The sequence below is a fragment of the Lagopus leucura genome, unplaced genomic scaffold (genome assembly GCF_019238085.1).
Source record: "Lagopus leucura isolate 7727_CA_CO unplaced genomic scaffold, USGS_WTPT01 Super-Scaffold_100015, whole genome shotgun sequence".
Classification (NCBI taxonomy): Eukaryota; Metazoa; Chordata; class Aves; order Galliformes; family Phasianidae; genus Lagopus; species Lagopus leucura.
In genome coordinates this window covers 10,574,115-10,587,191 of record NW_024962269.1, presented here as the reverse complement: position 1 = coordinate 10,587,191, position 13,077 = coordinate 10,574,115, and the positions used below count along the sequence as shown (strand labels likewise).

Sequence of the window (13,077 nt, the reverse complement as noted above, 5' to 3'; positions counted from 1 at the left end):
AAGATGTTCAGGACTACAGCATTTTATCCAACCAAGGAAGTAATTGGATCCAGAGTCTTAGGCCTTTCCGGGAAGGAATTTCTTGAAATGTCAGCCCTAAGCTCTCTGAGGACGTGACAAAGGAAGCCAAGGACATAACAGAGGAAACCAGCTGTGACTTCTGGATAAGAAAGGCTCTAAGTCCAATGTTTATGAGCTGTTGCAAGTGTCAGATGCTTCCTTGTGCACGCTCAGCTTGCTTCAGGCTTTGGAGAGCTATGCACACATTAGCTCCAGCCCTGTCGGTCAAGGTCAGCCTCTGCCGTGGGAATTTGGGCTGGAGTTACAGGAAACCATTCCAAGTCTTGTTCTGGCCAGAAGGAGAAAGAGATAATACTCTTTGGAAGCATGCCTCATTTTTGCCATCCTTTCTTCAGTGAGTCATCACTGGAAAAGCTCCACTCTGTTCAACGCTTCTGCTTTAAAGTAATATTCCTAGCTTGAGACAGTTTGAATGCAGACTGGCAGCTCTTTCAAGCCCCAGGTTCCCATTCACCTGCCTGCTCTCACAGCGTGGCGTGATTTTCATATTAGCATTCGGCTCATCTCAGTGCTCACCATGGCTTTGTCAGGTTTTATGTTCCCATATGGAGATCTCCATCACACACAGTAGCAGTTCCTCCATCCCAACACTTTTCCAGAGACAATCCTCCCATCTTCTCCAGCCTTGGGCTTCTGCTTCTGCACAGGCCCCAGCTCCTTGCCACCTCCTTCCTCTCCAGAGGGGTTTTGGCTTCACATAAATCCTTCATGTAACTCCCTTTCTGGTTTTCACCAGTGCTTCACGCTCACTTTATGTAGGCCATATATTCCATCTCCCTTCCAAATTCTGGGAGCCTGCTTGGTGCTCAGCATGCCAAAAAACTGTCTTCTACTCACCCATCCTCTGCATTTCTAAAAAAAATTACAAATAAAAATTCCACTTTTGCACATCCTTTCCTAATTTCTCTGCAGCCTGGAGACTTACTTTTATTTAAAGGCCCCAGTGCTCACAACCACGGCCACTTCACAAGAGAAATATTTCTTCACCTTAGTTTCCAACTTCTTTATGTGAATGATTATTCAGAGCCCATAGCTTAGGCTACATTCCCACGTGATCTTTTCTCTCAAACACAGAGTTCAGCAGTTTCCTGGCCACGGGAAGGACACAAGCACATCAACACTGGCTTCCCAGTGGATATCATCTCAAACATTCCTCCTCTTTCATGCTTTGGGAAACAGTAGCATCATGTTATTTGGGTGCATCCTACCCGTGCTGACATGGAAGAGGTTCCATAGTGATGAGAAACCCAGAGGGGACACATGACAAGAAATATCAGTGACAAAGCACTTCTCCAGAAGAAAATAAACTTGACCAGGCTCTCATTCCAGCTCCCAGACAGGGTTCTTGTTGATCACTCAAGCCCATGCCACAGGGCGATGCCAAGAAGCCTTTCAGAGCACAGTGGCAGAGATGACCAGCCAAGCTGGGCATTGCCAAGAAACTCCAATGAAAATGCTGACAACACAATTCATAACAGAACGGCTGTCCATCTCCCATCTCTTTCCTATTACCCAGCCCCATGATTTCCCATGTGCCTACCCACATTACTTCTTTCATTAATCAGGGCTCGTTATCTCTGAGTGCAGCTCTGAGCACATTTCCAACAGGAGCCAAACCATTCACTTTATTTCCCTTTGCCAGGCTGCAGAGCCCTGGCCTCGAGTGACTCTGCTGACACAGACTGCAGCCACCTCCAGCACACCAGCTTCCCTGCCAGCATCCGCTGTTCACTATGGATGTATTCAGCATCTGATGGGACATGCACCATTCAGTGCCCAAAAAGCAGCATCTCAATTCCCTCTTTGTCTGGCATTGGTCTTTTGAGCCCAATTTGTTCTAGCAGACCTGGGGCACACCCAAAGAAAAAAAAAATATATACATATATAAGCAGAGAAATGAAACAACAGAAATGAGCCACTTTGGAAGCATCACCATTGATCTGCAGGATCACTGTGATCCCAGGCTCTGCTGATGCCTCTCACCCAGGACTGCAGCCCCTTTTGCACCTCCACGCTTGGGTCTTTCTGAGGCAGCAACCATCAATCTGAATTTTGCCAAACAGTGCAATGATAATAAGTAAAGGTCTAAGAATACAAATGACTCATGCTATTAAACTTGAAACCTGAGCCAGGCTTTAAAAATATTTAGAGCAATCAGCAAGGGGACAAATTCCAAGTTCAGCATTTTACGTTTGCAAGCCAGATTCCCCATCAGAAGGGCGTTCCTCTATTTCTAATATCACTATTAGTATTTTTCATTTAACAATTTGACAGAAATAAAATGCACTGCAGCAACACCGGTGATAACACACTTACTCCCACTTGAAAGACTGTCTTTATTCTTTCATAAGTCACTTCCAGCTTACAGCTCTATTGATCATCGGTGAGGATGAATGGAGCTTCCCAGGATCCTCTGGGAGAAATCCTACATATATATATATATATATATACACACCTACCAAACAACTATTTCTAAAATCCGACAAAACAGGTCATCGGGGCAACACTCCATTGATTTCATGTCCATTTATTCTTCAAGCACAGCACTGAATGCTCCATCAATAATTCAACAGGCTGAAGGCCACTGGTGCCCCAGGAGGGACAACTATCTCATCATGCACACGGGAGCTGGCAGGTACCTCAATTGCTAGAGAGCAAGGGAGTCACCCACCCAAAAATCAGGATTGTTTCTAAAGCCTGACCAGAAGTGAAAAATACACATATAACAGTTGGAGGGTAAGGCCAACCATGAGGACCAAGTCTTTGGGAAGATCCACTGCAAATCTTGCCCAATGAGTATGTCTTACATGTTCCTAGCATTAGTCAACCATTTACTACCCCAAGAATGACCTGTTCATCATCCTGATGTTAATTAGCCAGCCGCTGCAATGCTAAAAGAGAAGCAGTTCTGCTCTGGTGCTCCCATAGCCAGGAAACCCTCCCAAAGAAGGCTCTGCCCAATGGAGTTCTAGATAATTATTCACAGGCTTCAAACCAGCTCTATGTAAAAAACCTTCTCTCAGCCTCCCCTTTAATTCCAGGAAGAACCTCCAGGATAGAACTTACAGGTCAAAGAGCCGCAGCGTCTGGAAGAGTTGCCATGACAAGGTGGTGAGCCGGTTACCAGAGAGGTCTCTGAAAATTAACAAGAAAAAAGGAGTCATGGTAAATAATTCCTCCTGCATGCAGCCCTACTTCCACCACAGGGCCCATCATCTGCTACAGCGCTGTCAAACAGTTTAGGACCCAATTCAGGTTTCCTAATGAGAGATTTTAATGAAGCTGAACCTGAATGGAAGCTCCTCATTTTATTTTTCATGTAGAGGGTGATGCCCAAGGAGGTTGTGGATGCTCCATCCCTGGAGGCATTCAAGGCCAGGCCGGATGTGGGCTCTGGGCAGCCTGGTCTGGTGGTTGGTGACCCTGCACATAGCCAGGGGGGTTGAAACTGGATGGTCATCGTGGTCCTTTTCAACCCAGGCCATTTTATGATTTTATTCCACCCTTCCACAGGGGAAAGTGGTTTATATCCTGCTGCAATGCTAAAAGAAATAATAGTAATAATTCAGACAGAAAGATTTGCCTGATTCTTGCCTGTGAATCTGGAGCTCAACCAACCATGAGCAGAAAGAACAAGTCTAATTTTGTAAGCTGAACAAAAATTAAGTAAAACTGTCACGTTAAAAGTATTAACACCCAAGCTGTAACAACAGAACAATGATTACCCAAGGTATTATCGTACGGTACCTAGTAGCCATGCATTAGAGTATCCCGTTATGGCTGTTTGCTGCTTGCACCCAGGGGTATCACCACCACAGCAGCTAACAGCTCCCTATCCCTCTCTCCATCTGTCCAAACTTGCAGAAACATAAATCTCATCTACCTGGGAGAGCCTTGCAACCCAGCAGATATTGCCTCTTCAGCTGGAAGCCAGGGGGGATAAAAGAGTGCAAAATCAAACTAAGAATTACTAAAAGAGAAACGATGTTCTGGGGACAAGCTAGGCAGGGAGGAAGCAGCCACACAAAGAGAAGAGCCTTGGATTTCCAACAGCACAACATGATGATAAGGAAACTGCTGTCTGCAGCCTTCCTGGGGATGCCTGGGGTGAGCAGAGGGGTGTTGGCAGAATCCCAGATCTGCCTGTATCTATCCTAGCATTCAGAGCTCCAGGAAACACAGGAGGTGACTCCTTACATCTCTCAGAGTATGCTTCCATTGCCATCACTTCTCATCCCGTTGGGAGCTTTGGATCCATCCCACACACTATTGGGCTCCCCCACAAAGCCCTGCTCTGAAATTCTACAGTTAGGAATGGGGAGCTCACTGCAGCTCTGACACCAAACCAGCATCCCAATGGCTCTCCATGAGCGTGGCAGGCACAGAATCCCAAACATCCCAACAGCTTAGTGCTGCATCATTAAATTCTGCTTGTGCCTCTCAGACTGCCCCACTGTGTAAACCACTGCAAACCACAGGCACTTTATTTTGCATGACTAAGATTCCATCCCCCCACCCCTCAATTCTTAATGCTGTAGACAAATTAATTCCAGCCTCCACCAAAGTTTAGGGAGGTGGCAAAAAATAGCAGGTGATGTTAAACAAGGGAAAAGTTAAAAAAAAAAATTGCCAAACTCTTTCCTTTATCCACCCTGGAGCACTCAACACCTGGGAAGTTTGCAAAGACAGATGAAAAGTAGGAGGGGAAGGAGCAGATCACTGCTAGAAAGAAATAAGACAGTACACTCCCTCCCCCTACACAGAGAGGAGAGGGAAGCGTAACAGGGGATGCATGAGAGACAGCAAAATGTGGGAGAGAGGCAGAGATGCAGAGGAGGGAAGTGAGTCTTGCTAGAATGTCCTTTCTCAAAGGTCATGTTTTGCTACATTAGGCAGAAATGTCAAGAGAAAATTGGATTCTGAAAGAGAAGAGAAAAAACAACAGGCTTTTCACGCAAATAAGGGAATCAAAAATAGCATGATCATGTTATTACAATTTAGGGCACAGGGAGATGGAGGAAGGAAGCGTCCTCACTAACGCAAGAATCTTCGCCATGCAGATGTGCTCAGCTCTTCTCCTTCAGTCCTTGGAAACCAACTCCTACCACCCACATCCCAACCCCAGAAAGCTACAACCCACGCTGAGCATTGGGCAGGATGAGTCCTCACTTGCATGCATCTGACCTTGCCCCAGTCACATCAGACATCTGTGTCAGTAAGGTCCTTGTACAAGGCCTGGATATCGGCATGGACACAGAACAGGGCTGCATCCACAAATGCAACAGAAAATCATATCATTTAGGTCACAAAGCCAAACACCTGAAACCCTACAGGGTTTCAGTCCTGCTCTCTTACGCATGCGTTGAGTCTATCTGCCAACTTTTGTGGCAGAAGATGCAGAGCTGCTACAGGAAAACCTCTCTGCACAGCTTCAATCTCTCCCCAGAATAGATCCATCCCCTGTGCTGGATGGGGCAGGCTTCCTGGGGAAAATAGCATGTGATTATGTAATTAGAGATAGTATCACAGTACATGCACACGAGGAGATTAAATTATGGCTCCACGGGTGAATGGAGCAATGGCATTTTATAACCAATTCAGCATTTGTAAGGTTCCCTCTGTTCTGTGGCCGCGCACAGTGAGTTTCCCAGGCCAAAAGCCCCTTTTTGCTTCCATATCCCCATTGTTTCTATTGCTGGAGCCCACCTTCTACCTATCACTCTCCAAACTACTCCTAAACACTCCTCATGGGTTGATGGACTAGATGATCTTAGTGATCTTTCCAACCTTAATGATTCTATGATCTCTTCATCCACATCCTATGACCTTCTGAGCCCTTGCATCCTTGCATTCCCAGTGTCCCAACAAGAGCTGCTACCCTTCATCTCCTCCATCTGCTCCCAAATGTCCTCTGCAAAACTCCCTCCAACTGGATCAAGATTTGTTCTGCCTCTATAAAGTCCTAGAGAAAACTAGATGCTACCAAACATGAAAGCTCACATAGCTCCTGAAACATCCAGACCATTTACCTGGGAAATCCACAGAAGTCACTAGTAATAATAGAGGATTTTTTGATTCATTTGAATATTGGCACACTCACATACAGAAGGCAAAAATAAGCCTTTTCTACATGACCTGCTCTTTGACAAGCAGAATTCCTCCCTCCACAAAAGGAGAGTGTGGGTACCTTGGGATGGAAGCATCACACCAGTATTTTCCGGCTTAAACCCAACAGCCCATTTTCCCTCTATCCGCTGCCTCAGCCATCGGAGCAGGTTTTGTTTGAAACCAGACAGAAAGCATCAAAAAAAGAAAAAAATGGATTGAGCCAGGAGCAGACACCCAACACAGAAAACTTCAGCCTGAGCAATTAAAATCTGGCAGAGGTATAGGAAGATGGAAACAATCCTGTAGGAGAGCGTGCCAGACAATCTTTATAACAGCCTGTGCATCAGCTCCACCTGTAATAAAGTATGGCACATCACATGTCGAGGAGACACCTGAGAGAGAAGCAAGACACCTTATCTGTGTATTTCACACTGGCAAACAGAAGCCTGTTTCAGGACATAGCTGTGGCAATCTGGCTGAGGAATGAGGAGAGAGAAAAGAGGACCAATCCTTTCGGTCCCTGTGCACAAGGAACACATGGGGATTAGGAAAGCATCACCTTCTGCACAGGACCCTCACTCCTGTGCTTAGAATCCTAGAATTATTTGAGTAGGAATGGGCCCTTCAAGGCCATCTGGTCCGACTCCCCTGCACTGAACAGGGACACCTACAGCTGATCAGGGGCTCAGAGCCCCATCCAGCCTGATCTGCAGTGTCTGCAGGGATGGGGCAGCCACCACCTCTCTGGGCAACCTGTGCCACAGCCTCACCGCCCTGATCAGGAGAGGAGCCCAGTTCCAGGCAGCCCATAGTGAGTGGTCTTTCACGAAAAAGAAAACAGCGTGTTCTTCTTTTCCCTCAATTACCCTGCTGCCAAAAGAGTTCCCACTATTAAAGCCATTTTTATTCAGCTAAATTAAGCTGGATGCCTCATTAATGACAGCAACAAGCTAAAGCCCCTGTAATTAAACTGTAAGCTATATTATGTGGTTCAGTCCAACATGATGTCAGCAGCTCTGCTGGGGAGGGACTCTACTTGCCTGTCCCTCCTCCACTCACCCTCATTTCCACCATGAGGCATCCAATTCTGCATGAGGGAAGTTTTCCATGCATTTTAATAGCATGGTGCCGCTCTGGATGACGGGAACAGAGCAGCCAGGGTTGGAGAAACTCAAACAAGGGCCAGTCACAAATTAGAGATGAGGCATACATCATACACCTCCAGCTGCCTTCCCCAAAACTGAATGTCTTTCCTTAATGCGTTAGATCTATCCCCAGCCAGTCCCAGGAACTGTGGAAATACAGACAGACCTCACCACAAAGCAGACTCTGCAAGTATTGGACTCAGCTGAAATCCCCCATAGCTCAGCACAAAGCCCCAGCAGGACACACCTGAACCAGAGCCTACAAAGCATCAGAGAGTGCCCAGCACACACAAGCTTCATATATGGAAAATACAGTCAGGTAAGTCAGCAGTGTCCAGGTCTTTACTGCCCTAGACACACCAGAATAAAAAAGCCATCAAGGTTCAAATTCCCTTTGTGATTATGGACACCGTAACTCGCTCCTTGCTTCCAAATGTATCCACAATATTGCACAGTGCTTTACAAGGCATCCAAACTCGTATCACATCCCATCATATCACTCCCCCCAAATTATTTATTGTGCTAATAACCATAACTTGTGATAATCTCCCAAACTCAAGGCCCCTTGCACTGAAGGAGAGCATCAACAGTGGGAGCCCTGCCACCCACTATGCCCAAAAATGTGACACCGGAGAGGGGCAGCCCAGCATCCCTTCGTGCCTCCTAGTTCCTATATCATAATTTGTAAAATTCAAATGCCATTGAAACAGGATGGAAGGGGGTGGAGAGGGGTGCCTCCTCCGCGCTGTTCTTTAAATAACAGCATAGTAACGCAGAAGCTTCAGAGCACAGCAGGGCAGGGGCGTGTGGCACCACAGCTCCAGCACATCTATTCCACACCTCTCCTCCCACCGCCTCTGCCAACAGCCTGCAGCCCAGCCCTGAGCCCTCAAAGGCCATCTCCACGATGCCTCCGTGCCCTCCAGCTCATCTCATTCAAGGAACCTGCCAGCTTCCCAGCTGCACTAAGCTTTTTTGGAGACGTATCATCCCTCAGAGCTCATCGTTGCTCATGGTTCTGGTTCGGCACGTGGTACAGATGGGAAGTGGACAGCAGATGTGGGTAATATCATCCTCTGTGTTTCAAGATGGATCGAAGGAGGGGGATCTGGCCCTCCTGTTGTTGTTGCATGCTGTTTACACAGCTCTTCTCCGAAGACATCTGGGCTCCCAGAGGACTCGAGGAAAGGTTAAAAGCGAGGTCAGCCCTGCAGTTGCTTTCCCTTTGCCTGCCAGCTTCCCTGCAGGGCAGAGTTCAGCAGCATCCACAAAGCATGCCAATCTCCCACTTAAGGAAGAGAAAATTAATCTGCAACAGGCAAGAACCCTTCCCTACAGCTGTCCTTTCACAGCTGAGATATCCTCAGAGATGCTTTGCATCAGTCTTTCTTCTTCTTGCCCAACCTGGAGTCTTTTTAGGTCCATTACATCTAGAATAACCGCACACTGGGCTTTTCTCCTGCTTAGATACCCAGCAATGATACTGGAGAGTGGTGCTGATTGAGAACAAGGGTTGCCAGCTGACAGCTCCAGCAAGAGGCTGGCTTTACCCTGCTTGTTTGCTTCAAATTGCCTGTTTCTTCCAGATAGGAACAGAAAACAGCTGGGGAATGCCTCCCACTCGCAGGTTTCCAGCAGGACCAAGCAAACCAGACAGCTGCATAAAAAAAAAAAATCACCCCTGCTGAACTGAGGCACAGTGCAAGGAGACAGCATGGGATGGAAAGTACCTTAAGGGACATTTCCTAGCATCTCCATACACACAGGGGCACCAGATTGCAGATACACATCCTCCTAGAATTCCATTGCATCTCTCATGTTTTCTACGCTGAAACTCCAGGCAGGATGGCACCCCATGGATACAGGATCTGGGCAATGTGCACACAAGAGTCCCAACTTCATCACGTTGAATGCAGAGCCCTGGGATGGGGTCTTGTTCTCCCTCCCCCTCCCCAATGAGGGCCATACTCTCAGCTGTTGCAAGGCTCTTGCATCAAGTTTATATTAAAAATAGTTCTCCCACGCATGCATTTAATTGAATGCCCAGAAATCAATGAGCCCTGAATAATCTCACACACTGCTCTTGCAGGGGTTAGTAAAGGGAACAGTAACAGCTACGCCTGAGCACTGATTTGTCTGCCTTGGGGAGCTGCCAGAGGCACAGAGAGTCTGGGACAGTGATGAGAAATCTGCAAGCAGAGGCTCTGAAGAAAAGAAGGGTACAAGGATGTATATACATACATACATATATATACACACACACACACACACACACGCCTATATCTCCCAGCAACAGCAAAACAACAGGGCATTAGGCAGACTAAGCTCTCAACAGACACTGCTAAATGGTTTCCAATTAATTAACTGATTACATGATAGAACAGAAGGGGATTCAAGTGAGTGCTGTTGACCTTTAAGAATAATTAATATCATCAGGATCGCAAAACTCATCCAAGAAAAATAATTAGGAAGACTCTAATATTGCTTCCAAAGCCATGTCAAAGGATGAGAGGAAGGTTCTGGTTAATATAGCAGCACTGTTCCCAAGTTTTTTCTAACAAACCCATATTTCCTTTCCACTTACTTTCCACACAACTCACACACACCCTTCTTCCCTACCCCAATCAACCCTCCTTCTCCTCTTCAGACCCATTTTCCCCATGACATTTTGTACAGCTCACCCTCAGTTCCACATGGAAACTGTATGGGAAAAGGGCTGGAAAGCCTGTGAGCTTCCTAAGGAAGGTTGCATGAATACATTGCAAGGGAGGCTGCACGAGCAGCCATCATCCCTTGCAGAAGTGTGAAAAAGCCACAGCCCTGGAATGAAACCCACCTTTTCAGCAAATAAGTTTCCTCTACAGCTTATTACTGTTGCAACTTCTGTGGCTTGACACTTCACTAAATTATAGATAAAAGGAAAAGCAGTCTTCCTAGGCTCAGAAAAGGAAGCTGCTGCCAAAGAGCTGTGTTTATACCAGCTAATGAAAAGAAAGCCTGCCATTAGCCCACAGCACCCAGCCCACATCCCTGCTGAGCCCAGCAGAGCTTGGGATCAAGCAGCTGGACAAACAGATGACCTTTAAGGCTCCTTCCAACCCAAGCTATTTTATGATTCTATGACACCCACCCCGAGGGACCAGATCTGTGGGGCACACGTGGGGAAGAGAAGGCAGAGCTGGGATCGCGCAGCACCTCCAGAGGGACCGCACTCCACCAAAGGGAACGCACTGTCAGCCAGTAGAGCTGGCAGCTGACACCTCCCGTGCATCACAGAGGCTCCTGGCCTCAGCAGGAGGTGATGCTGATGTGTTCCAGCTATGCCTCATCAAATGGCAAGATAAACACTCAACCTGGGAGACAGACAACATCAAGCAGAGAGCCAGCTCACAGCTCTCCCCAGGGATCCGCGGGGATGGGGAGCAGAGAGGCAGCAGCACCTAGGGGCACACCTGAGCATGGGGTTTGGAGCAGAGATGTGCCTGCTTGCAGCAGTTGAGCACACACAGGGGAGTACTGTTCTGAGCACAGAGTTGCCTACAGCTACTAAAGGCAGCCAGGGTCCAGCAAATCCTGCTCACTGCAATCCTCACTCATAACCAGAAGCAGAAACATGTTTTGTCCCTAGCAATTAGTTCTGTCAAAAAATTCACAGGAACATCTGAACAAAGGGGCTGTATATTTCCTGTTCTTCTCAAAACATAAAAAAAGAGTTGTACATAAAAGGTAGAAGAAATAAACTTTTTTTTTTTTATCTCCAAACCTTGGTCACTGTCAGGAGTATTTTCAAACGAAAAGCATATTCACCATGAAGTGCAGAGTGCTTCAAATTATAGCAGGCATTCCTTCATTATTCCAAGATAGCAAATTACTCACAATTACCAACAAGCACAAATGGATTCAACAAATGTTTAACCAAGCTTCATGAGCTGTTGTTTCAGTGAGGTCAGATGGCAGTTCTCCTAGTAAACTCCTCATGTGAGAAACCCACAGACAGCTGCCGGGTAGCAGTGCTGCAGGATGACTCCATTCCTGCTGCAGAACAAAGCCAGTGCCAGGAGCCACTGCAGTTCAGAAAGTTTATATTGCATCTGTCAAACAGACATCTCAGAAGATTTGCTTCATACAGAGGGAAAGATGGAAGATTGAAAGCGCTGCTGGCAGTGAAACCAGACAGGTCATTCCTCAGGTGATCTCAAACCTTATGGCTAGACACAGCTTGCACCTGCAGCCAGGTGTGAGCAAGAGGCAGGAAAAACGCAAGGCTTCAGCACAAGTAGGGAGGCATGCTGCAAGCAGGAAACGCCTGTGCTGCAGTCAGTGGCTGGGGCTGCTTGGAAGCTGGAAAGCCCGGCTGCAAGCAGAGAAAACAGGAGGGTTGGAGGCAGGGAGGCCGGAAAACCTTGGTGTTGGGAGACTGAGGAGCTCGGTGAGCGGGACAGAGGCCGGAGGGAGAAGCGCCGCAAGACGGCCGGGAGCGGCCCTGTCCGTGGTGCTGAACGGCGGCGCGTCGCTCACTGCGCGGCGGGGAGAAGGGGGCACCGGGCACGCCGTGATTCAGGCTGATGATCGGACCTGTCCTCTCCGATCACCACAGCACCTCGACAACAAAGACTCGGGCCCCTATTCGCAGCCTTATAAACATCTCAGTGCCTTGCATCTGATAATTCAGAATTCATCCTACTACAAATGGTGAGTTTTGGTGAGACACTTTCCCCTCCTTCCCTACATTTTCCTAATAAAATTTTATAATTCTAATAAAACACACAACTGCCTAACCCATGACATTTAAATTATTGCCTAGTCACACACTATCGTGGATTAATATCTCATCATTCCTACCCTGACGTATCTTATTACTCAAATAACATATGATTTGAATGCTTCTATTTTTCTGCCCTGGTACTTACTGACTGTACATCAAAAAAAAAAAAAAAAAGGAAAGTCATCCCTGGAACTGTATTGTTAGTAAACCAATATCAAGAAAAAGGTGAGATAACACATGTGGTCACTTAACTTTCACTCATCCCACCATGATTGCTCACTTCCCCAGCAGCTTTCCATGAGGCTTCCATGCTCTCAGGTCCCATCTGGGAAGTTCCTTCTCCCTGTGCAGTAGCTCTTACACTGGCACAGGCAGACAAGACACACCTTATACCACAACTAATCTACTGAGCCACAGGTTTTGGAGAGCAACTAAAAGGAACAGCCAGAGGATGTTTCTGGAATATCTCCAATATGAAGCGATCCCAAGAGCCTAGAAACAAAATCTGGTCATAGTCAGCCCCCTATCTCCTGGAATCAGCTCATCCTGTGCTGCTGGTGTTCTCTTCTGAGAGGCTGAAAGATGTGTAGCTGGTTAAAACCTCACCATAACATCTTCAGGACAGCACCTGATATTAGGCCTCTCTTTGAAGGGCAGCTCACAAAATATCTATGAGGTCATTGTTGTTGCATCAAGGACTAAATATTACAGAGAGTAAGCACCCCCCAAGCAGTTTTTGTTTATTAAGAAAAGGGAAAAATGGGACTGGAAAGGCAACTGTTGCTCTGGAAAAGAGCAGCAGTTTCCTCTTTCACATGTATTCCAAAAAACAATTGATCAATCTTCAGAAAGCAAAATAAATCCCCATAGTCACTCAGTACAGCTACAAACATCTCAACATTTCAAAGGAAGGAAGGAGAGAGAAAGCCATACTAGAATCCTGAGAATCCAGGTACCAGAGGAATAGGCACAACATAA

General features: G+C 46.8%; 1 protein-coding gene across 6 annotated transcripts in view; it reads right to left on the bottom strand.

Moving 5' to 3' along the window:
- NTRK3 (neurotrophic receptor tyrosine kinase 3) overlaps positions 1–13,077 on the bottom strand; it is a 178,058-nt gene that overhangs the window by 132,332 nt on the left and 32,649 nt on the right. For all 6 annotated transcript variants that reach the window (XM_042875619.1, XM_042875618.1, XM_042875622.1 and 3 more), the window contains one exon: positions 3,148–3,216. In XM_042875619.1, coding sequence (XP_042731553.1) covers positions 3,148–3,216 — 69 coding nt within the window. The remainder of the gene's footprint in view (positions 1–3,147; positions 3,217–13,077) is intronic.